The sequence below is a fragment of the Hermetia illucens genome, chromosome 2 (assembly GCF_905115235.1).
Source record: "Hermetia illucens chromosome 2, iHerIll2.2.curated.20191125, whole genome shotgun sequence".
Classification (NCBI taxonomy): domain Eukaryota; kingdom Metazoa; phylum Arthropoda; class Insecta; order Diptera; family Stratiomyidae; genus Hermetia; species Hermetia illucens.
In genome coordinates, this window is record NC_051850.1 from 109,205,406 (window position 1) to 109,232,560 (window position 27,155).

A 27,155-nucleotide genomic window follows, 5' to 3' on the forward strand; every position below is an offset into this window, starting at 1 on the left:
TAAATTTTTGAGAATGGCAAATATTTATTTAATATAATTATTCTTCAACATTTCAACTGTATAAATTAGATTTATTTCCATTTTTAAAAGTCCGTCATTAAGTTCTAACTGTTTGTACGTACGCGGTGTTGAATTTATTCCCATTTTGATTTTCGACTTTTATTGTGTGTAAATCTTTGTCTGTTAATAAATCTATGAAAATATTGCAGAAAATAATGAATATCTATGTATGAATGATATGAAAAATAGCAAATGGAAGATGCGTGTATATGAATTATCTACGATCGAAAATGTTTGTTCTTTTGCTAACCCCGCTGTTTCCCGCCGTACAGCGGATTCATGTAACGAATCTAATCAGCGTGATCAAAGGTTCTGATTCTAAAGTGTTCTAATCCGAGCGTTCGCCGAACGATGTCCGAAGTTCTTTCGAAAAATGTGAAAACTCCAACTTTATTCAGCGTTTCGACAATGCCTTGTCGGTAGTTGTGAGGGATGATACTTATGACACTGTCCGTTAGTTCTTTGTTGTTGCCGTAAACTAAATAAACGAAGAGAATATTGGCGAATAGAATTAAGCAGAATATAAGGAGTGACATAAAAATGCTCGATGACTTGGGTGGCGATGCTCCGCTTTCGTGATAGTTATCTGAATTCTTAGTTTTGATGTTATGGTTGTTCGCATTGTCTTGTGCGTGAAGCACGGTAGACGCCTGATTATCCATTTTCGATTTTTTGCTCTTCTTCTTCTTCTTTTTTGATTTCTGCGTCTCGGATTTCTTCACTTCGACGATTTCAAGTTTTGATTCGTCCTCTAAGCGTAGTTTTTCGTTGGCTTTTTCTACCTCTTGTTGTAGATATGCCAGGAACTTTACCTGCAAATCAAGAAGTAAATAAATAGTTGTAATTGAATTCAAGGAAAAGCTTGGAGACTCACAGTATTTTTAGCGGCTTCAGTGCAATCTCTAGTTGTCAGGCACAGGCCAGCGACCTTGGAAAGTGACGGTGAAAGTGGGTTTGATTTTAAATCTAAATATCTGGAGCGAAGAAAATATATTTAAATTAAAATTCATCATTTACAAATACAGGACATCTTACTTTAAATTTGTTAAATTACCAAAACTAAGCGGCAAATTTTCTATTTTATTGTTGTATAAATCCAAATGTCGAAGGTTTTTTAATTTTCCAAACTCTTCGGGAAGTGCTTCTATCTGATTTTTACTTAAATCAAGTTTTGTTAAGTGTGTCAATTGACAGAATGAATCCTGGATGAAATGCGAAATTTAGTTCTAATCATGTCGAAATGCATGGTGGAATACATTACCCCGAGCGAGGTTAGATTATTGCTGGATAAATCGAGAGTTGTTGCTCGTTTGTATACAGCCTGGAAAGAGGATAAAAAATGAATGAGTTTGAATTTTCTGAAAGCTTATTTGAATAGCGCCCTGTGAGTTGGAATTTAAGAACACACTCAAGGTATTTCCTGCTTGTCGCAAAACTGACTAAAAGGGATAGAAACTTGCTAGCAACCTGAAAATTTAAAAATTCTCTTGCAACCGAAACATCAACAAGACCTGGGGATAACCGACAAAGTCACTGCATTTGCTTTTAATGTAATTACTTTCAAATTTACATTAGTGAAAAATGTTGCTTGTAGGACCCACCGTACAGGCACAAACATATTACTATCGCCTCGGGTATAAAGGTTTTGTGTTCATCTTGTGTGGAAAATTTCCTATGTACCCATTCCCATTCGTGCATACTTAAAAATTCTAAATATTCCTCGATATGTCACTAAATTACAACTTCGCCGTTCATATGAGGGCGATAGATTCACTTGAAATATACAATTTTGACTTTCTAGAACTTTCAATCTTCCTAAATTTATGTATTATATTATTGGTTATAACTGTACTTCAAGGATGAAGTTAAGGAAGGTTGTTTTCATTGTAAATTTTTAAAGCAGATATAGGAATTAGATATATTTTAGGGCCTAAATTTTATATGGATGCACCATTGTGCATTTTTTCGGATTTTTCGGTTGGATAAGTCCTGAAAGGGTCACACATTTTGGAGCCCTCACTCTTCTATGTTTTACCCAATATCAAAAGTAGTATCAGCTTCAAAAAGTGCTAATCGTGCTTCATTTGATACTCCACATGATCACATTCTGTGAAAAAAAATGTACACCTCCCTTTCGTATGTATGGGTAGCCCCCCTTTAAATACAGTTTAAAATGATGCCACCCGCTGTATGTAAAGGGATTCAGAGACCACACGTTTTCACCAAATTTCGAGACAATTCGTTCAACCGTTTCCGAGCAAATCGGGTGTGACAGACAGACAACCATCGAATCAATTCCAATAAAGTTTTGTTTCACATAAAACCTTAAAAACAATTTATTATTGTTGTCCACCAATATTTGTGCATACACTCCTCCATAATGATACCATTTTCAGTTTTCATTTTCTGCAGTTTCAGCGTGAGTTTCAGCCTTACATGCTGAAAATTTTGGATTTAAGCGAGACTAGATAGTAGGACATTGGAGAGCACTCCTTCCCTGCTTGCAGCACTGTTCTATAGTATCTCAAAAAGCCTGACGGAAGCAGTCCTGAATACACAAACCCGTTCCCTATGAGACCATCGTCTCAAACATCGGCCTCTGATTGCTACCTTGTGAAGTCAAGTCACCGATAAAATAGTGAAAGGAACGGATTGGCCCACCGCCTATTACCTAGTACTCCCATAAATATAGTTAAAGGGAAGTCGGACCGCGTCCTTAAAGAACTATTGTGCCCAATAAATATAGTTAAAAACATACAATGATGTAAAAACAAAACAATAGAATGTTTTAAAAGTATAATAATAGTATTTATTGTCAATACACTAAGGACTATGAAAATAGAGAACACTAAGTGAACACCTTTAGCCTTGATACAAGCTTTGAGATTATTAGTCATCTATCGTGGTACACTGCTCGTTTTAGTGCTTTCTTAAGCGAGTTGATATTTGGGTGTCTTTTTGAGTACATCATGTCCTTTAAAACTGACCATAATTTGTAGTATGAATTGAAATAATAAAAACTTGTTTCTTTTTCGTTTCTTTATACTTTTGCCTATCCCGCACTTATGTAGCGTTATTATTGCGATTCTACTTTCCTTATAGATCCACTTCATTGCGAAATAAAAGAAACTGGAAAAGCGATGCATAATTGCAAATATTACTTGACGTAACTAATATAAGCCCAACTAAAAATTAGCAAATACAAATTTTATAGGTCAATGTCAATGTCCAAATGAAAGTCTGCGAGAAGTTTATTGTCGATGAAAAACTGTAAATTGACAAATTCGTAAAAATGCCAACTGGGAAACAAAGAAAAGGAACGTTGTTACCCGAGCGGTCCATTACAAAGACCTTTCCGATAAATTGGGACACTCGAACCATCATCTGTATCGACTTATCAAAGGCGGACCCCAACGCACACAGGATATCGAACACTTCTGTTGCGCCAGTGACAAGAACGGTATTTTGTTCATTAATCGAACAGCGGCAACGTATAAATAGCGAGTTTAACCTTCCACTTTCACAAACACTACACTACATTTGGAGCAACCCCACTTGTCAGCGTCAGGGAAGTTGAGAAAGCAATCAAATGAATGAAATCGGGGTAAGCAACAGGACCTGATGACATCGCATCTGAGTTCTGAGACCAACAATGTGTGAGTTCTTCAATCAATTTACTGAGACGGTTAAAACTCCATCTGACTGGCAAGAAAGCACGACCGTTTCCATATGGAAAAGAAAGATAGTCCAGCAGAGTGGTCAAATTACCGTGCAATCTGGTTGCTGTACCATACCATGAAGATTTGTGAACGCATTCATGAGAACCATATACGCGACATCATTCAAATAATCGTGAATTAAGCCAGGTTTGTCAAGAACTGCGGAACTATTGACACAATACACGCAGCGCGGTTACTCATGCAGAAACATCGTGAGAAGCTTCGCCATCTTTACATTGCATTTCTGCAGCTAGTGAAACATTTGGTATGTTCTGCGACAACACTTAAGTTAAATTGCTCTACCACGATCCGAAAAGTAAGTTCGAAGTGTGACCACTCTTCTTTGCTTTTGCTATGGACATTGTTTGATTTTGAGCAACTTGTTCAAAAATGGAATGATCGTTTCATGCAACTGATCGACATATCAACGAACGTCTCAAACCCAAACTTTAATGAAGTTCTGAGTGGTGGCCGACTATAAAAGACAGTAAACGACACCTTGCCTTAATGTAGACAAAGATGTTGCGTTGGATCATAACATATCTCATCGAAATGGAGTTGCACTGATCAAACAAAAGTTGCGAGAAGCGTCTTCGATGGTATGGACATGTAATTCGCGGTGGAGAGAACTCACTTGATAAGATTGGTCTGAAAATCAAAGTCGATGGCAAACGACGAATAGGCCGCCTGGCACCCAGATAAGGTCTTTAACTGGGCAAAATGACGAAATCGATCAAGACGAGCCGGTTTAAGCTGGAAGCGGTTGTATTTATACAGCATTCACGGCACAGACGAGTGAAAGTGACATGAGAGCTCTGCGAAAGGTACTGCGAAAACGTGGGTTGCGGACTCCATATGAGGAGTCTCGGAAAAGAATCTCAAAGGTGAAACAGCTGTCTATTAGGCCGTGAAGAGACAACTTGTTAAGAAATGTAAGATAATCAATATGAATAGGTTCTTTTAAAGGGCACCGTCCTAGTGAAGCGTAGTCAGGAATATTGCGGATGAAGGAATTATATTTGATATATTTATTTTTTCAACAAGCAGACGAAAGTCAGTTGATTTTTTTAAACGATTAGGAGGTTATGTAGAGAAAATAGGAATATAAAGCTATCATTGAAACTTTCCTGATTATTTGCTCACGGAGACAGTGTTTCGTAGGGTACTTGCCTGCTTCTTCTATTGAAAATGATAAATTTTGATGTCCACTTTGATCGTCGCTAAATCACTAAGTCACTGAATGTTTTTTTCAGAGTGATCTCAACGCCAAACTTCTCTTTTGTAGAATATAAGACCTTAATATGAATCTTTCATGGGATGACTATCAGTGTTAGAATTGATTACACACTAGCGGGTGCTAGACGAGGTTTCATTGTCAGATCACCGATACCTAGAATTCCATCTGACTATTGCGGGCGAACAGTCTGCAGTACAAAGACGGAAGCCTAGGAAAACGGATTGGATGAAGTTCAATGAACTTCTTGGCAATCAAGTACAGTTCCCTAGACGATTAAGGATGCCTTTAGCGTTGGTAGATGAATTGGAAACTCTGAACTGCATACTTTTAGAGTGCTATGAAGAGGCTTGTCCTATTTCGCGACGCCAAAGCGGTAAAACGGTTCCTCGGTGGAACCGAGACCGAGGCGACTTCTGAATCGTGCTTGCAAAAGTAATAAGAACGAAGACTGGTTAAATTTCAGGAACTCACAGCTTGAATATAAGAGGCTTGCTTGGTGTTCGAAACGAGACTCTTTTAGAGCGTAGTGTGAGAAACTGGAAGGCGAAAGAGAGAGAGTCGGTCAAGTCGGACTCTCTTTATAAACCTGACGATACTTTCACGAGCTCCAGACGAATCAGTACAGACCCTCCTGGAAATACACCGCTCGGGAGAACGGGTGAGAGAAGTGGAAGGGGGAGAGTTGACGATTCTTACAATTGAGCAACATCAGAACTGAAAAATCGTAACACTCAACCAGGCCAATTATATGGAAATGACACACAACACTGTAAAATATTCTCTACCACGCAACGCGGCCGCGTCCCTCGGTGGCAGATGCAGATGCAGTTTCGAGAAAAATGCATTTAAAAAGTAGAATGCGACTTTCAGCCATAGAACCTTAACTGACCTTTAATCTGCTATACCTAATCCATAAACCTTAGGTTTCTTGAAGAAACACATGTAGTTAGATTGCGTTCAAATTTCCCAGAATTATGTCCTATACTATCGCCTATGCTGATATTTCTAGGACAAACCTGAAGGGAGCGGGTAAATTTCCAAAATATGGTATTATCCTATTATTACCTTTATTTGTAGAGATTTCGCAAAGGGATGTATTTTGAGGGCCAGATTTTGAAGGGATGCATCATTGTGATTTTTTTCAGATTTTTCAGTTGGATAGTTTCTGAGAACGAGACCTGTTACATTTCTTGAGGGTCACATTTTGAGCCTTCACTCCCCTACATTTTACCTGATGTCAAATATGGGACCAGTTTCGAAAAGTACTATTCTGCGCAGAACATTTTACACCCCGCTTTCGCATATATGAGGAGCCCCCTTCAAACACCACACAAAATAGCGCCATTCGCTGCATGTAAAGGGACACACAGACCACATCTTCTCACCAAATTTCGTGACAATCGGTTCAGTCTTTCCGAGTTAATGGAGTATGACAGACAGACATTGGACTGGTTTTGATAATGCTTTGTTTTATATAAAACCTTGAAAATACTGCATAATTAAATTTTCAATTATCTACTAGTGGAACTGCCGTGTCGTGCACTTAAGGTTCCTCGCATAAGTAAATATAAACCTTCGATACCTGAAGCATCCGGTTTCCGGACTTGCTTAGGTTTAAGATAATATGTGTAAAATGAAATAGAGAGAGTTTGAGACTGAGTTTCGTAGTTGAAGGCAGTAAATTTGCTTTATCAATTTATGAGCATTTTAAGTCATTCCTGCCATGAATTAAATATTGGTTTTCAGTGCCCCAAAGCTTCACCTATTACCCAGTGATCAGTGGCATCTACGTAATTTGGATGATCTTTAAAATCTATTACTGAAACTGTGTTATTCAAACGTAACAACCTTCAGCTCTTATTTATGTTGCTGATAATTGAGAGAGAACTCTAGACTGGACTAAAAAATTCATCACAAACTTCCGAAATAAGTTCTTATTTTACAATGAAATCAACAATTAGAGTTTCAGTGTTCGATCTTAGCAACATCAGTTGAAAAACACTAAGAAACTAGTTTTTGATGTCAGTCAAATTCGGCCTTGGTACCGATCGCATTGATCCATCCATCACATATTTATCACCATCAATCACGGAACTCAAATGGAAATTGGACATTTTCATGCGAACGAGGCAAGACTGCACTTCGATTTATACTTTCATCCTTTCCAATTCATCTATCTTTTCCTGGTGTAAAGACCCGTCCAATCCGGTCGAGGCGAGTACATTCGCGAAATTTATGCGGCAACAAGGATATATCGAACTCCATTAAAATGATAACGAAAATTGAACCCCTAATGGACTGAACGGTCACTACTCACGTAAATCACACTGATTGCGATCTACCCTAAATATATGGCTTACGACGGATAAATTGCACGAATTTTGCAAATACAACTTTCTTGGAAGTAACGCACAGTAAGGGAAATGCGAAGATGCACAGCGAATTCTTTGTGACTGAATGCCAACAGCTTTATAACGAAGATTTCAGTATCTACGGAAGAATTAGTAACCATAACAATATTTCGCCATGCGCAATGACAAACACAACATTGTCCGTAAACAAACCATGCACATTTGCTGCATATTATTCTCCTAAAGTCTACCGCCACCTGTTTTCATTCACGAAAATTTCAGACATTATTGATTTCCAGCCGACCGCCAAAATGCCGGTGTCTGTCTCGGTTTTTCGGATGGAGGGTTGTCGATTTCTCTTTTGCCGAAATCACATTTCAAATTTTCCAATTTCCACAAAACTGTCCCGGGATTGGAACCAATCGTTTTCTACAGCAAGCTCTAACAGTGCTTGCTGTAGAAGTGCCTCTAGTTTTCTAGCAGGAGCAGCTACACAAGGAAATATGTGTCATTCTGAAACAAAGCGCTCAGTTCTAACTGAATGATCGGAGAGAGATGAACAATTGTCCTTTTAACTACTCCAATTGTCTCCGAAATTATTCCAAGAAATTAATAAAATTTCAGCCCTCAAAAGTAGCCAGAACTTCCTCATTGACTCAAATCAAGGCAGACGGTAATACTATCTGGAGGTTAATGTTTTCTCGTTTGGTGCACTTACTCCCTCCTGGCGCAATCTTACCTTTGGTGGATCCATTGTACTTGAGCATTTGGCCTAGACTACTTAAAATTTTCAAGTGCTTCAACATTAAGGGTTCTCTTACAACACCTTCCACAGTTTTGAACACACATACTCAGGTGATAGTTGGAGCAGATTTTGCTTCATCCGAAAAAGTAATCCCAGGCAGAGAAGGGCCCACAATCCATTTAGGATTCGCCCGCCACCCATGGGGACGTTTGAAGATATATTCAATCTCACAGCACACCGGAATTCACTGCACTTTTGATGTGCACATATTCGTAGCCGTACCTTCAAGGGATATGTTCTTTGGTAATGGGGCTTAATTTTTTCATCGGAAAGTAATGCTGTTGTTAGCGATGACAACTTGCAGTATTAGGAATTGCTTCGTTACTTGTTCTATGCGCTTTGACGTACCCAGGGTTTGTTATGGAGGGAATGTGGACGAATTTGAAAAGAAAGGAAGCAGGAGCAACACAAATGACTGCATGGGGTTGAGGTGGGTTACAGGAAGTTCTTGCATTGGAACTGCTCATCGTGGAAAGAGAATATTCGAATAAAAAGGAAAGTTTCAAGCATGCAAACAATGCAGACATTCATTTCGGCAGTTGAGTGGTCGATTTGTTTCTTTTTGTTTTCGTCAACAACGCGACGAACGGCTTGCATTCACAGACGCCCTAGATGTAACTGACTTGTGGTAAAGTGATGATTCCAGGGTAAATATAAACAGCGACTAAGGTCATGAATCGCAGCGAAGTCATTATTGTAGTCTTATTTTGAGAAAGTTACTCACAAAATTGAACTCTGAACATTTGCATCAAGCTACGACGTCTAGACAGTGTGCTCCTTGCCGGAGATGAAGAAAGATATAATGGGCGGTATATGTTACCTCTTGCGTCTTTCACTGTATAAGATAATAGACAGCCAAAATAAATATTATTTATTTGAAAAATAAGCTAGAAACCGGAAGCTGGATGCGGAGGTAGTGACTCCACCGTGAGCACCGGTCGTTGAAAATTTAGCTTATTTATTATTCCCTGCTTGTCGTAAGAGGCGACTAAAAGAGATAAGAGATTTGTGGGGTAGCTACCTGCAAGAGTAGAATTCCATGCTTCGGAAGCGGATGCCTCTTCCACTATGGTCTTTTGTTTTCGGCACCGATTTATGATTGTTTTCTGGAATGTGAAACGAATGCGAACTACCGACATTATGAAAACCCAAGTGGGCCCTATCTCCACCTCCACGTGGTGACCGCTAGGAGCTCTTTCTTAACGAAAAGCTGCAGACGGAGAAGGATGAAGGCGAGTCTCCCGCGCCTAAAAACGGGACAAATTGTACCAACTGGTCCTCCAGGTTGGGGGTTGGGTAGGGCTGACAACCCTACACGGAAAACAACTTGTTATGAAGCCACAACAGGAGCCTTGGACAGGACGGATTTTAAAACGACGGACCCGGCAACGACAACGGAATAACGATTTGCGCATTTTCTCATGGAACGTGCGCTCCCTGCACAGAGATGAAGCTGATGAGCAGCTAGCCGATACCCTGTCCTAATATAGGGCTGATATAACAGCGTAACAAGAGATGCGATGGACAGGGACCGGTTTCCTGGGGAAGAGCCACTACACCATATATTATAGCGGTCATCCAGTAAACCATGTGCTCGGAGTAGGTTTCTTAGTCAGCCAAAAAATGAAACCTGCTGTTATCGGCTTTGAAAACATAAGCGAACGGCTATGCACTCTGCGCTTGCGAGGCAAGTTTAGAAATATAAGCCTCATAAACGTTCACGCCCCTACAGAGGAGACTGCAGAGTCGGAGAAGGATACCTTCTACGAGGCAGTAGAACGAACCCTCCAAGCCTGTCCCAGATATGATATCAAAATCATACTTGGGGATTTTAACAGCCAAGTAGGGAAGGAGCCCGTATTCAGGCGATACGCTGGCTCCCATAGCTTACATGAAAAAACAAATGATAACGGACTGCGGACTATTCAATTAGCAGGGTCGTTATCATGGATACGGCCACAAACATACTTGGCCCCAGCCGCAAAAGGAGTCGGAACGGCTGGTTTGACGATGAATGTAAGCTAGCAACGGAACGGAAGAATGCCGCATACCGAGTAATGTTGCATTCTCAAAGAACGCGGGCACGCGCAGAGATTTATCACGAACTCCGTCGAGCGGAGAAGCGACTTCACAGACGGAAAAAGGAAGCCTGGGAGAACCAACAAGTCTGTGAACTAGAAAAGTACAGGGAGCAACCGCACCAGGCACAGAAGGCGGAAGTTTTACCAACAAGTCAGCAGGATGAAGCCTTATACACCTCGATGCTCATCCTGCCGAGACAAAGAGGGAAATCTGATTTCCGACAGAATGGGCATATTAGAGCGATGGGTTGAATGCTTTGATGAGCTACTGAACAACCAGAACATCGGCGAGTTGGAGGTCCCACCAACTGAAGACGACGGACAAATACTGCCACCACCAAGTTTAGGAGAAACAGTCGGTGCAATTCATCGGCTAAAAAATCATAAGTCGCCAGGAGCCGATGGAATTACAGCCGAATTGGTTAAATATGGAGGCGACCAGTTACACGAAGTGGTTCATCAACTTGTGGTCAAGGTATGGGACAGCGAGCCAATGTCTGACGATTGGCAACAAGGCATTATCTGTCTCATACATAAAAGGGGAGATATCACACAGTGCAGCAATTATAAAGGTATCACGTTTCTGAGTACCATCTATAAGATATTCTCCACTATCTTGCTAGGCCAGATAACCCCATACGCCCAGAACATCATTGGCCCATACCGAACAGGCTTCACCCCAGGCAAATCAGCAACAAATCAGATTTTCTCTCTGCGGCAAGCGATGGAAAAACTGTTGGAATATGAACAACAGTTGCACCATTTGTTCATCGACTTTAAAGCCGCCCATGATAGCATAGCCAGGGTAAAACTGCACACGCCCATGAGAGAATTCGATATCCCGACGAAATTAATAAGAGTGACTAGGCTGACCCTGACCAATGTGCGAGGCCAGATAAAAGCAGCAGGATCACTCTCAAGACCATTCGACATCAACAACGGTCTACGACAAGGGGATGCGCTATCATGCGTCCTCTTTAACCTGGCCCTCGGGAAAGTGATCCGTGATGCTGAGGTAAATGCAAGAGGTACGATCTTCTTCAAGTTCACTCAACTACTGGCCTATGCTGACGATATCGACATCATGGGAAGAACCACCCGAGACGTACAAACTGCCTTCATCCAGATCGAGCAGGCGCCGCGAGATCTTGGGCTGCACATCAATGAAGGCAAGACAAAATATATGGTGGAAACGTCAGCACAGAAGACGAATCAACCAACAACATCAAACCGCACTGGTCAAACACGAAGAAGAATAAGGATAGGAGAATACAACTTTGAGACCATTGACAATTTCTCCTATCTAGGGTCGAAAATCACAACCGATAACAGCTACGATGATGAAATCCGCTCACGGTTGTTGTCAGCCAACAGAGCCTATTTCAGCTTACAAAGACTATTCCGCTCGAAACGTCTCACCATAGGGTCAAAGCTCTTACTGTACAAGACTATGATCTTGCCAGTCCTCATGTATTCCTCGGAAACATGGATTCTTAGCAAGAAAAATTGCGAACTCTTGGCCGCGTTCGAGAGAAGAATCCTCCGAAGAATTTTTGGCCCCCTACATGAGGATGGACGATTCCGTAGCCTACACAATGACGAAATCTATGAGCGATACCATGACCGTCCGGTTGTGGATAAAATCCGGCTCAATAGGTTACGGTGGGCGGGTCACTTAATCCGTATGGATGAGGATGATCCCACCCGGAAAGTCTATAAGGGCAATATCTATGGTAGAAAAATAAGACGAGCCAGACCCTGCCTAAGATGGAGCGATGGCGTAGGTCAGGACGCCAGACAGCTTTTAGGGATATCGAATTAGTGGACCTCGGCGCAAAACCGGGATGTCTGGAGTTGCTTATTAAGGCAGGTCTAGACTGGATACCGGTTGTTGCGCCGTTGATGATGATGAAGTGGGCTCTGATATATGATAAGGAAACACTAATTCAATACCGTAATAATGTGCTGAGTAGTTTGTGGCTTTCTATAGCTTCCACCGCCTCGTCATTGGCGGCACATTGTTCAAACACAGTGCTTACCATACGGTTACTTGGATTTCAACCGATTGGCGACGTACATTTAATCAGACTGACCACTTCGCAATCAGCAGGAGATTCAGGAGTCGTCTTTTAGATGTGCGTCAAAAGAGAGCTGTTAACATCGATATCCACCACGATTATCATTTGATGGGTGCTTGCCATCGCTTGCTTTCGCATCTATTCTAGCTCAACATTGGAACACCATTAAATATGTTCTTTCCTCGTGGACGGATTACGGTGGAGAAAAATTATTTCATTTCATCATTTCAGCTAGTCTCAGCGAACGTGGGTTGTGCCTCAAAGTTCGTCAGGCCAAGGAAAAGTAAAGTAATTAGCCTTACAATTTGTACCTAAATATTAGAGTTGATTAGAGACCGGCGGATATTATATGAAGTCCCACTGTCAGATCACTGTTACTTAGAATTTTGTCTGACTATTGCGGATGAACGGATTGTAAAACAAAGATTGAATCCTAGGCAAAACGAATTGGGCAAAATTCAATGATCTTCTTGAGAATTAATTGTAGTTCATTTGGTAACTAAGGATTCCTTTGGCAACATAAGCTCAATAGGAAACTCTAAATCGCACAATTTTAGCGTGCTTTGAAGAGGCTCGGAAAAGAGTTCAAAACGGGACCAGAAGAAGGGGTACCGGAAGACACTGAAGTCTTCTACGTCATCGGCTTAAAAACGGAATAGACCTCTAGAACAGGAGTCTACTTTTCGAATTAAAACGAGAAATGAGCTATTTCCTTGGGACAATCTAGAATGGTCTTCCAAGCTGAAGTGCATGCAATGCTAAGCAGCGATAATCAAGCTGATTTAGGGGGGTCATTTCGTACGAAATCCGTTTTTTTTTCGCTTTTTAAAAAAATTTTTGTGAGGAACTGGATAAAAGTACAAATACCTATTAATATCTTGAGCGGGCGTAGTAATTTTTCCAGAAATACAGAGCAACTTATACACCAACCTCCAAAAAGGGCGGAAGGAAAATGTAAACGCCATTATTAAAAACTATTGAAATCTTAAATTTTTGGTGCTTTGTTAAACTTTTTAAGGTTTTGTGTAAACACAAAACCTTATTAAAATCGGTTTACTGTCTGGCTGTCTGTCCGTCACACGCATTTTTCTCGGAGACGATTATAGCGATTGGCACCAAATTTGGTAGAAAAGTGGGAACTGTGAACGCTCACGCATATAATGAATTACATCCTTTTAATTTAAGGGGGGGGTCCCCATACATGCAAAAGGGGGGTGTCAATTTTTGTTTCATCAAATATAGTCGTGTGGGGTATCAAATTAAAGGTCTCGGTTGAAAAATAGGGGGTTTCTTATGATTTCTACGACCTCAGAATGAGAGCGAGAGAACCTGGGAAACGTGTACTGAACCAACACCAATAGCTCTGTTCCAAATCATATTCCCACGTACACATGGTGATCACTGGGACTTCTTTCTTAACGAAAAACTACAGACGGAGAAGAATGAAAGCGAGTCTCTCGCGTCTAAATACGAGACAAGATATGCCAACTAGCCCTTCAGTTTGGGGGTTGGCGTAGAGCTGACAACCGATTACAGCTATGATGACAAAACTGCGCACGTTTCTTGGCAGCCAGCCAAGCATATTTCAATTTACAAAAAGTTTTCCGCCCGAAACATCTCACCATAGCGTCAAAGCTTCTACTCTGCAAGACTATGATCCTGCCAGTCATCATGTATTCCTCGGAGATTTGAATTGTTAGCAAGAAAAACTACGAACTCTTAGCCGCGTTTGAAAGAAGAATTCCTCTACATTAAGATAGGTGATTTCGTAGTCTACACAACGAAAAATCTATGAGCAATTAACGACTGTTTGGTTGTAGATGGAATTCGGGTCAATAGGTTAGGCGACACCATGCTTGGCTAAAGGAGCGGCTTTCCCATCCAAGCCAAAGAGCATCACAAAATGCAGTGGTACGCATAAATGGAGAGTTTCAATATGAAGTAGGAGGATGTTTTTTACTTGTAACGGCAAACAGTTCAGGAAACTTGTTAAAAATAACATTTAATCGGGATGAATGATCTAAATGAGATGCCTTCTACAACTTTCACTACCTCGCAATTGGCGGCACATTATTCGAGTATCGGGCAAGTTAGGTTCCAGCTGGGCGATTGTTTGGAAGATTTCCCAAACTCATACCGCGACCCCAATGTGCAATTGGGTGGATGTAAGCGGCAGCGGCATTAAGAATAATATTCTGCAAGCGATGTTTTGTTTAACAGGAAATGTTCCAAATAGCCAACACCAGACTTGGTTAACGTATGTTAGAATGCAATTTTGTGTCATCATAGATTGATAACATTGACAGCGGTTGAGGGGGTAGAAAGCCAACCGCTCAATCTCGTTGGTCTGGGTTCGAACCCCAGCTGTCATCATTGTCTGCGTTTGTATCGTTTTTGTCTCGTTACTCTGAGCTTATCACTTGCGCAGCATTAAGCTTGGTTATAATGATACTGAAGTGTGGCGGGTGTATCAAAACCGTTTCGTTTCTGTTAATGTTCATCAAGGAAGCGCCCTCTCACTACTCCTCTTTGTTCTTGTTATAGACACCGTCGCACCGGACACCCAACGTCCAGCGCCCTATACACTGCTTTATGCAGAAGATGTTTTCCTAGCAGGAAATAGCAAAAATGATCTCGAGCAACTTGTCCAGAAATGGAATGATCGCCTCGTGCAACGGATCCCCATGAAACAGGTACAATCATTGTCTGTTACGGATAGCCAATTGCTTAACGCATTAATGCAACCTAGATGAAGTGGTAATCGATGTATCCACGGACGTCTCAAATCTAAAATTCACCGCAATGTTGTCCGTCCTGTCGCTCTCTACGTTTCTGAGTGTTGGCCGACTATAAGAGACAATGAACGGCGTCTTGTGGTAATAGAGACGAAGATGTTACGTTGGGCAAGTGGCGTCACACATTTTGAAAATCCGCAAGGGAGCAATTCAGGATAAACAGGTGATTGAATCCTAGTTAGATGAATTCGCAAAGCATTCCAGCTAGAACAGCAACACTTGGAAAAACTTTTTCTCAGTTATTTTGCTTGATTGAGGGCGTAGCCTTTTGAGCGCGAACTGGAGCAGACTTCAGCAGGAAATTCGAAGGAAAAGTTTGGAATGTTGATTTTGCCCAAATAAGGGTAAGAAACCTCTAATTAGGTAAGCAATAATCATTTCATCATCGCTTACTGTGCCCCTGTGTCTACCCGGTTAAGATGCTTTCATCAGTAGTGCAGGCCGCTATTCAGAAGGAATTTAGAAGATGTGGCGTATAACGCAGAACTGTTAATCTAAATAAACACCTGCGGACGAGTGTCGATTTCACTTTACCCTTTTTCTTCACTAGGGAAATAATGTTCTGTAAAAGACCCATAATTCGTACTACAATGACCTCACTTAGTTCGATTGCAATGAAATTAACTGTCAACCCAAATTTTAATGAACCTTTGGTCACATTTCACGTCGCATTCACAGAATATTATATCCCAAATTTATTGTTTACTTTGGAAACTAACAGAATTATTGGTGCCGTTGAAAGACTTTCGGGCGGTTGTTTGACTTGCAAAGTTAATACACCAGAGGTTCCCAGCTTGATTTATGTTATGGCTGCCACGGTTATCGTCTTTACAATGACCCTTTTGGAGCGAACAAAAGCTCAACAAAAGGATCGAAAATTTGAGAAAAGAAATTGGATGCGCCGCCTAAGCAAATCTTGGAAATCCTATAGTTAGGTTGCATAGGATAATATGCCAATCACGGAAGTCCTTCCAGTGTTGAAGCACAAAGTTTCCGTTTGTTCTAATCGTATCCGTAAATACCAAAAGCGCTTTTAGCTAAGAAAAGATAACGCCTTGTTCATCCAAAACTAAACAGGACTCTAAAAAATTTCACCAACTGAAACCAGAAAAACAGCCGTTTCTTACTGAGTTTACAGTTACGATGTATTTTGTCTGTGCCCAAACGAAAGCAATATCCTGAAACATATTTTGTTTATCAACAAAGGATAGAAGTTCAATTTTTTAACAATAGGCGGAAAGAACATAAGCAGAAAACGTTGTTGGTGTCGGATAATGAAGTATAAATACTCCTACATTCAATCAAGGAGTCATTTCAGTTTTGACCATCGCTGTGATAACAATGAATAAAAAGGAAAAAAGGATGGAAACGAGTCAAGAACGTACCCTTTTTCTGTATGAGTTCAAACTCGGTCATAAAGCAGCGGAGGCAACCAGGAACATTAACAGCTCAGGTGATACGGTAAGCGAACGAACCACATGGCGGTGGTTCGAAAAATTCCGGTCAGGTGACGTGAACCATCAAAGTTAGCCACGTGGACATCCAGAACCATCGATTGATAACAAGGAGCTGAGTTTGCTATTCGAATCCGACCCACGTCAGTCTGTGAGAGACATTGCAGAAAAACTGGGCGTTGCTTGCAACAACTTGGAAAGATGAAAAAGCTCGACAAATGGGTACCGCTAGCCCTTACAGAGCAAAACATGGCGCTTCGAATGGAAATTTGCAGTTCTTTACTCTCCCGCAACAGAAGCGATCCCTTTTTGCACAGAATAGTGACATGTGATGAAAAGTGGATATTATATGACAATGGTCGCCGATCGGCATAATGGCTAGATGCTGATGAGCCATCGAAGCATATGCCGAAACCGAGCCTCCAGCCGAAGACGGTAATGGTGACTATTTGGTGGTCTACAGCTGGAGTTATCCACTATTCTTTCTTGGCACCTGGAGAAACGATAAATGCACAGAAATACTGTGCCAAACTCGAGAAAATGTACCAAAAATTGTGTATTCCACGGCCGAAATTAGTTAATAGAGATGATGTGATACTCCTTCACGACAATGCACCACTTCATGAATCCAGAACAACGATTCAAAAGTTGAACGAATCGCAGTATGAGACTCTGCTTCATCCACCATCTTCACCGGCCCTTTCGCCAATCGACTACCACTTCTTCAAGCATTTGGATCATTTTTTGGCGAAATAACAATTGAGGAATGAAGAGGTCATCAAAATTGCCTTCGACGAGTTTATCAACCACTGAAAATTGTACATCTACGAAACTGGCATACATGCTCTTGTATCTCGCTGGGAGAAGTGTTTTGCATCGACTGACACCTATTTTGATTAATTAAATAAATCTTTGTAAGCTTTACAGTGGTTTTAAATTTTTGTACCAAATCATGTGCAACAACCTAACACTATACAAAAAATCAGCGACATATTTTGAAAGATTATACAATAGATAACAGTACAACTTATGCCGACGTATAAACAAAACTATCAGCTGCAAACAAATAAAAAGAGTTAAATTACTTTCCCAATGGCAAAGAAGTAGAAAGTTGATAGGACTTGTTAGCACTGATGAAGGGAACTACCTCTTTACTTTTTGAAAGCATGGTTTTTTTGATTTTAAGAAGTCCTTTCACATACGCTAAAGACATTCCCTTTAGTAAAATATACATCAAAGCACCAACAGTTCTAAGATTTCGTAGCACAATATTAAAACTAGACTCAAATCTTTCGAAAGAGTTAGCAACAGAAATAACGAACTTCAATCCTTTGGTGTACTGTACGTTAAACACATTTGCTCAAAGGATTAATTAAATTGAAATTTTAGCTTTCAAGGACGACAAAAACTCGTCTGAATTATTTCCGAAATTTAATCCTTTCCACCAGTTAACAGACTCCTTTCCTGAACCTCAAAGCTGAAAACTACTCAAATTTCACATGCAAAACAAAGAGCAACTACGAAAACCTGAAGCACCACAAACAAATGACAAATTACCGAGATTCGTGATTACTTCCGAGATGCAACCTTTAACGACAATTCACCAAATTCAACTACGTGCAGCGACGGTGCGAGTACTTTCAAATTCGGTGCCAGATGTTAGACAGTTACGGTCGCGTGTGATTCGAAAATAAAGCAACGCGAGGTACACATGCTTGCATACATGAGGGTATCCTTTTTCATATGTGCACCCTAATCACCGTGGTCTGCAGGATGATATTACCAAATTTTCGTGCATTCCTCTCGGCTACCCTAATTCCACTCTCCTATCGAAAGTGTTCTAAGAAGAATGAGAATGTTGGAAGCATAATAGCAAAAAGGACCAACGAGGATGTCTGCTGAAAATTTCGTTATGCATTCTAATATGGGAGGTGAGTCAGTTTTGCACGTTTGGGTTCAATTTGGGAGTTGAGGACGATGTTAGAAAATAGAATCTGCACTACAGTGACTATCCTGCATAGTGTTGAATTACAAGAAAGTGAACGAGCTTTTTCATCCGTAAATTTGCATTTGTATTTGCTCCGATTAAAATCCCATAGATTGCACTTTGAGTAATTTGGAAATTGTGAATAAATCTAGATAGGAAATGAAACGATTTGAAATAACCATGAAAAGCTTTCATTTGCAAATATCATAAAACAGATTGCGTACAACTTAGTATATTTGCAATGAACGAAGCCTCTCTTGAGGCTATGCTTCTTTCTCTATAAACTTCCTAAACAAAGAATTTTGAGTCCAAGTTCAATGAAAGGATTATGCCTAAAAATCCAGAAATTATTGTAATCGACGGATGTCGTATGCCAGATTGTACAATGACATTTTAATGGAACCACCTATAATAAATCCATCTCGATCAAATTCCTAGCCGGCAGTTTCGTTAATTAAGAAAACCTATATTGAGCGTTTAACTGAAGAGATGATACTATTATAATAGTATGCTGGTCCCAAGCCCAGGTAAAGGAGGAGGGTTTGAGGCAACGTACTCTGTACTATCCTCAGTAAAACAAAAATAAAATGCTGAAATCAGGGAAAGAGATAAATAGAGTATAGTTGGAGTGCTAATTGGCAAATTTATAGAAATGGCGGTCGGGAAGCAAAGACGGTCGCTGTCACCCGAGCAAACCATTACAAAAATCTTTACGATAACCTGGACACTCGGGATGGTGAGAGAGATCTGTATCGACTCGCTAAAAGCCGTAACGAACGTACACGAGAGAATATTTCGAGCCACAAAACCTGACGACATCGCATCTGAGCTCTGGAAAACGAAGAGCTGTGACCTAACACTGTGGCTTTTTTGCACTCTGAATTCTTTAATCGGTTTATTCAGGAAGGGAGAACACCATCTGACGGCAAGAAAGTACCACTATTCCAATATGGAAAAAGAAAGGTAGTCCAGCAGAATGCTCAAACTACCTTCCGATCTGGTTACTTTCCCATACCATGAAGATTTTTTGAACGCATTCTTGACAACCGTATTCGCGAAATCGTTGAAATAACCGAGAACAAGCCGGATTTGTCAAAACTGCAGAACTACTGGCGCAATACACGCTGCGCGGTTACTCATGGAGAAACACCGTGAGAAGCATCGTCCTGTTTACGTTGCTTTTCTGGATCTAGAGAAAGCGTTTGACCGTGTGCCACACGAACTCATCTGGTATGCTTTACGACAACACGTAGTGCCAGAAGAACACGTGCGCTGGGTTCAATTGCTCTATCACGATCCGAAAAATAAAGTTCGAAGTATGGCGGGTGTATCAAAACCGCTTCGTGTCTCTGTTGGTGTTCATCAAGGAAGTGTCCTCTTACCACTTCTCTTTGTTCTTGTTATGGACACCGTTACACGGGATATCCAACGTCCAGCACCCTACACAGTGCTTTATACAGATGATGTTTTCCTAGCATCTGATAGCAAAAATGATCTCGAGCAACTTGTCCAAAAATGGAATGATCGCCTCATGCAACACGGTCTCAGATTGAATCTAAACAAAACTGAATTTTTGATGACCGATTCCCATGAAACAGACACAATCACTGTCAGCGGCAGTGATCTGCCCAGAACTGAGCGATTTAAATACCTCAGGTCAACGCTATCAGCCCATGGAGAACTGCGTTATGAAATTACTTCACGCATTAACGCGACCTGAATGAAGTGGCGTGCCACAACTGGTGTTCTTTGTGATCGACGTATCAACGAACGTCTCAAATCGAAAATTTACCGCAATGTCGTCGTCCTATCGCTCTCTATGGTTCTGAGTGTTGGCCGACCATAAAAGACAATGAACGACGTCTTGCGGTAATAGAGACGAAGATGTTGTGTTGGACTAGTGGCGTCACAAGTTTTGATCACATCCGAAATGAGGATATCCGCGATCGTTATGGGGTTGCACCGATCGTGAAAAGTTGCGAGAGCGGCGTCTTCAATGATACGGTCACGCAATTCGTGCTAACGAGGATTCATTTGCCAATTGGTGTGAACATCGAAGTCGATGGTAAACGACCAAAAGGGAGGCCTAAACTACGGTGGGTTGATACGTTCGATGGGGATTTAAAAGCCTCGAGATTCCATCCAGATCAGGCATTCGATAGAGCCAAATGGCGAAACCGATTACCATGAGCCGACCCCGCTTGTGAAAGCGGGACAAAGGTTGAAGAAAAAAAAGAAGAACTTAAGTGGTGTTAACTAACATTAAAGAGCTTCAAGCTAACTGTTACTACTACCAAAGATGGTGTTCGGATTTCACTTCATCGGAAGGGGGATTTGGTTAAATACCAACACTTTCCTGGCTTTTAGCCTGTTCATCTGGAGAAAGCTTGGTAAGCGTTAGCCGTTGAAGAACCGGTCGGTGTATTCGTGCAGTTTGGCAATATCCAAAAAATAAGATTGATTTCTTTTACCACACCTTCTGAGGATATGGGAAGGCGGCACGCGATGAATTACGTGGTTGAAAGAAAAGACTTTGTGCTGATCCGTCCTGGGACAACTCGAAAGTGTGATCGACAGAGAGGACACTTCGAAAGCTTGATTGCAAAAAGCTGGTTGGGCTGCTCTCTGGATCCGCCTACACTGACACATCGACATACCCCATCGATTTCGACAAGGCTTTACGTAAGAGGGACTTTTTGAATCGGCATCGGATATTCAACATGTGTCCGTAAAGATTACTTAGTCGTTGAAGCTTCGATATTTCAAAAATCGCTGTGGCCTAAAAGAATAACGCAGTTCCTCAGAGCGTGCGGTCGGACTCCATGTTCGGCACACCTTCCTCTATCTGTTGCGAGATCTCCAAAAAGGAACCTAGGCCATTTATTCCGCCGCTGTTCGTAAGGAAAAATCTTGCTTGGTGCACGACATTGCGCACGGCGGTATTCACACGACGAACCGGCTAATATCCACAAATATTTTTGGCCTTCCATGAATAAGGACATGAATTCTTAGGCCCGAGAGTGCATCACATACCAAAAGTGTAAAGTCGCTAGGTATGCGTGTATTCCAAATTTTGCCTTACGATCTTTGATCGGTTTACACTACCTTTGAAGCATGTGCCGAAGCCCTCTGTCGAGAGTGACCCCACGCTTTGTTTTTCTCGCTGTGAGCATCACAGAGACCAGGGAATGCAATCTACTCTATTCTCAGAGCCCGGAAAGCTTCTTGGATTCAAACGCCAGCGGACAACTGCATACCATCCCCAGTCCGATGAGGTTAGAACGTTAGCATCGGGCGCTGAAAGCAGCCATTATGTTACGCGACGGGTCATCCTGGTCGCAGGGCTTGCCTTTCGTTCTGCTTGGCTTCCGTACAATCGTACACAAGTAGTTTGCTGCCAGCCCTGCTAATCTGGTGTCACCTGCGACTCCCCGGCGTCCAGGTCCTCGATAACAGAGGCGGACTTGGTGAGACCGGATTTTTGCGCCAGCTACGGGAGGCCGTCCTAAATTGAAGCCAACTCCGCCATCTCGTCACGCGCAGCCAGCAGTTCACGACGGGGTCATCACTTCAGTGAAATACTATTACGCCACTTAAAAAGTATTTATTCTCTTATTAGATTAAGAACAACTAGATATGATTATAAAAGTTTCTATTGAGCGGAAATTTATTTTTGCTTCAGAAATATTTAAAGAACATATTACAGCAAGTACGGGTTTAAATTAAAAAGAAACTAAATTTCTTTTCTCTGTGATTCCATGGGCAATTCAAAATTAAAAAACTATTTTTATGAAAGCTTTTTTACGGCCTACTATTGAAACTTAGCTTGGCACTTTGAAAATACCACAAAAGCAGCAGAAAAAATAACTTTCTACTGCTCGACTGGCCGGATTTCGCTTACTGCCGGCTTAAAAACCATAAGTCGCCAGGAGCTGATGGAATTACAGTCGAGTTGATTAGTTATGGACCTAAGTGGTTCATAAACTGATGCTCGCGTGGTGGGATAGCGAATCAATGCCTGACGACTGGCAACAAGGCATTATTTGTCCCGTACATAAAGGGAGGGATATCATGCAGTGCAGCAATTATAGAGGTATCACGTTGCTGAGTACCATCTATAAGATATTCTCCGCTATCTTGCTAGACCGGACAGCCCCATACGCTCAGAACATCATTGGCCCATACCAAAGAGGTCTCACTCTAGGCAAATCAGCAACATTTTAGATTTTCTCTCTGCGGCAAACGATGGAAAAATTTCTGGAATATGGCCATCAGTTACGTCTTTTCATCGACATAAAGCCGCCTATGACAGCATAGCCAGGGTAAAACTGTACACGGCCATGAAAGAATTCGGTATCCCGGCGAAATTGATAAGACTCTAGGCTGCCCCTGACCAATGTGCGAGGCCCGATAAAAGCAGTAGGATCACTCCCGAGACCATTCAACATCAACAACGGTCTAAGACAAGGGGATTCCCTATCATGCATCCTCTTTAATATGGCCGTGGAGAAAATGATTCGCGATGTAGATGTGAATGCGAGAGGCACCATCCTCTTCAAATCCACCCAACTGCTGACCTACGCCGACGATATTGATATTATGGAAAGAACAACCCGAGATGTCCAGTCTACCTTCATCCAGATCGAACATGGTGGCAACGTCATGGGCTAAAATCAAAAAACGAACATCATCAAGTTGCACTGGTCACACGAAAACAATAAAGATAGGAGACTACAACTTTGAGACCGTTGAGAATTTCTGCTATCTAGGGTCGAAAATCACAACCGATAACAGCTATGACGATGAAATTCGCGCACGCAGAGCCTACTTCAGCTAACAAAAAATGTTTTGCTCGAAACGTCTCACCATAGGATCAAAATTCTTACTGTAAAAGACAATGATCTTCCCATTCCTTATGTATTCCTCGGAGGCTTGGGTTGTTAGCAAAAAAAAAAAACTGCAAACTTTTGGCCACGTTCGAGAGAAGAATCCTCTGAAGAATTTTTGGCCTTCTACATGGATGATTTTGTAGCCCATATAACGTCGAAGTCTATGAACGATACCATGACCGTGTGGTTGTAATTAAAATCCGGTTCAATAGTTTGCGGTGGACGGGTCATTTAATCCGTATGGATGAGGATAATCCAGCCTGCAAAATCTATGACAGTATTTATGGTAGAAAAAGAAGACGGGGCAGACCCTGCCCGACATGGAACGATGGCGTAGGTTAGGACGTCAGACAGCTTTTAGGGATACCGAATTGCTGGACCTCGGAGCAAAACCGGGGTGTCTGGAGTTTCTTACTAATTCAGACCGGAAATCGGATGATGCGCCGTTGATGACAACAAGTTCCGGTAAGCCCTCTGTACTTATTTCTTAACCCGTGTGCTGACATTGCCAGAGCTGATTTGAATCTGTCTAGCAATGTCCTGCCTTAGTAAATCTCGTCGACGTCCCGTCGAATTTCGAAATTCGACCCGAACCTCAGCGGAGACGTCGCCGAATGGTGAAGAAGTTTGCTTCTTCGAGTACTGAAACTGTTGCCCGTAGTGCGGCGTGGTGTTGTTGATGCCGCCTCACCCGCATCGACTCTTGGGCTTTTATTTTAATTATGCTTTTTTATCTTTATTTTAAGATTTTCCTTTTATTATATCAGTTTATTTTAATTTTCATTTATTCCCTTATTCGCATTTTATTTTGTTCATCTTTTTACGATTGAATTAAATACCGTATCTTTTATTTTTTATTTGGCTAATGGTAGAGAATATATATTTTAACATGAATTTCAATTAAATTCTTTTTAATTTGAGCACTTTCTCTTCCGCTTTTCCTTTCTAAGCCCGTCCGGTCTGTCGTGGATCCTCCCATTCGATCGGTGTACTCGGGTCCGGAATTTTATGGTTGAATTTCTCCATCTTTTTAGGTCTTTAAGATAGTTCTTCGCTCTTGGTCATTCTCGGCCACTCAGGATGGACTTTTGGCCATTGCCCAGTCACATTTGCCACTACAATGTAGTTATTGCAGCTTGAAAAGGCCTCGTGAACGTCACTTTTACACACAGTGGAGCAATATCAAATTTGTTCAGCTGGAGTTGTTGGTCTCAAAACTTAAAAGTGGATACCATGCGGACCCGTCATAATCCTCTCACCGCTTAGGAAGTCACCCACGGATGAAACAGGGCAGCTATCATTTGGTGCTCTCTAGTGATCCCCTCAATTTGTCTAAGTCATTGAAAGGATTGCCTTTCTTTGTTACTGAAGTCTCCCATCATAGAAAGTCGCGTTACTTTTGTAGGGACCTAGTCGAGGTTGCCAAACTGCTTTGGAAATGGAAGGTGTTACCCATTTTAAGGAGTGTTATCTCTACAAACAGCCAAAATGTGTGAACAATATCAGTATCGCTGCGTTTCGACAAAATATCGCTCACAGAGCAAATAGGCTAATCAGAAATTCCGCAATAACATTCCAACAAGAATTATTTCCGTCCGTTGCTCCCGGGTCACTCCCCATGTAGCGTTTGCATTGCTATTTATAGAAATCGCGATAAGACGTGAATGTAAACTTGGACTTACAATTTCTCGAACCGGAACTTCGGTCAGCTCGGAGAGGCTCAAGTCGATGGTGTTGTCTTCCACGCGATCTTTCACATTCACTTTCGTCGACATTTTCTACGTTTTTCGCCTCACTGGAAAGTGCACTTGAAAACTCGGATCGGAAACGTGGGCCTTGGTGGATATTTGATACACGAAATTTTGAAGGAGAAAAATAAAATTTTGATGTTCTAAGAGTTAACGCCGGCTTTCAGTTGTTTTGACAGACGCGACTTGTCAAAACAAAGAAATTTCTATTTTGCATCTTTTTCGAATTTGAGTAGGCAGATGACGGGCAGAGTGTAGTTTAGGGGGAAATGATAAAGAAATGAGGTGGATTCTAGTGCTCGAGGTGATAAATTATGATCCGGCCCTAAAATGTAGAAAGGCTCGAATGTGTCTACGGATTTCAAAGTTTTGTTTTGAAAATTCTCTAAGTTGGCACAGAATTAACATCAATTTGAATATTCTATCAACATCCAGTGCTCCTAATTATTTCAACAACTGATTTTCAGAGGAGAGAAACTCGACTAACCCCTGTCACTCTACGCCTTTCCTTGGCGAACTGACAGTCAGCTGATGTTTGGCAACAAGTTCATGCTTCCTGTAAACAAAAATTTAGGATTCCATAAAAACGTGGAAGGAAAGTGCAAATACACAGTTGGCTAAAATAAAAAGACACATAATTGGGTAAGTCTAGATATCGCACATAAGTGCAGAGTGATTCGACCAAAGTTGAGTAGACTTTAGGGTCTGCCGAGAAATGTGTTTTTATTATTATTTTGTTAAGGGAAAGTCGCCCCGCGTCCCTAAATAACTATTGTGCCCCTTTTATTGGTTATAGTATTGATCATAGTATCTCAAGCAGGCCTATAACCGTCAGGAACTTTAGAATGTTCCCTACTTCCAGATCTTTCAGCTTTGCATCTGGTATTAAGTGTTCCCCCAGATGCCTCAACCTACTTTCCACAAGTGCCGGACACAGTCCCGGAACGTGCGTAGAGGTTTCATCATCCTCCGCACAAAACCTGCAGGCAGTGTCCGTAGATATCCCTAGCTTCCCTAGATGATAGTTCAGCCTACAATGAACAGTGAGAATTCCCACTATGATTCGGAGGTTCTTTTTGATGAGGCTTTAAGCAATCCTTTGTTCGCATGGGTTCCGTATCCCCCAATAAGCACCCTGGATTGCTTCATCCCTGGTAGGCCCGCCCTGTATAGTTCCCACAACCGTTCGACTTCATTTCTGCGAGTCATAGCCGTGAAACCGTTTCCGATTTCACAGAAGGGTTCTGGCCCATGTAAAGGACCTCCCTGCTCCCTTCTTGGCTAGTTCGCCTGCTACCTCGTTGCCTTCCAACACAGCATGACCTGAAACAAAGTATCCAGACCTTGTTGTACTAGCCGAATGTATTCAGTCTCTCAAGGCATTCCCACACCAGTTTAGAGGTCACCTGGTTGGACCTAAGTGCCTTGATCGCTGCTTGGCTATCGGCGAGAATAGCTATGTTCTGCCCCCGAATAGTTCCTTTGCAGATTAAAGGAGGCACATTTGTGTATGGCGTATATTTCCGCCTGGAATATGCTAGTATACCTGCCCATTGGCTCAAAGTACATTTTCCTTGGACCAATGACGACGGAACCCGCTCCCTCTGCTGTGAGGGATCCGTCAGTGTACCAAGTAATCAGTTGCGCTCTCCCAGTTTCCCTTGTTACTCCAACGTGTTTCAAACTTCTTATCGAAGTGAAACCTCGTTATCATGTTATCCCTTGGTATCAGTAATTCGGGATACTGCCTAGAAAGAATATCAATCTTCCTTCGGTTTATGCAGCTCCCCGCCTCACTGATACTCCCAGCCATCCTGAATATTGCCCTCCTTGCCTGCATCTGTATGTGCAGATGGAGAGGGATTATTCCTAGGAGGACCTCCAGAGATGCCGTTGGGCATGTCCTCATTGTCCCCACTGATACACACGCAAGCCAGTCTTTGGAGCTTGT

At 41.7% G+C, this 27,155-nt stretch overlaps 1 protein-coding gene across 1 annotated transcript; it reads right to left on the reverse strand.

Annotated features, from left to right (window-relative positions):
• On the reverse strand, nucleotides 1-25,461 carry LOC119648050 (leucine-rich repeat-containing protein 59). The gene is made up of 5 exons (XM_038049513.1): nucleotides 25,139-25,461; nucleotides 1,322-1,381; nucleotides 1,096-1,262; nucleotides 935-1,034; nucleotides 1-872 (listed from the first exon to the last, which is right to left on the reverse strand). Exons 1-5 carry the CDS (start codon nucleotides 25,229-25,231, stop codon nucleotides 351-353), a joined length of 942 nt encoding a protein of 313 aa, XP_037905441.1. The 5' UTR covers nucleotides 25,232-25,461; the 3' UTR covers nucleotides 1-350.
• Between the last annotated feature and the right edge of the window lie 1,694 nt (nucleotides 25,462-27,155).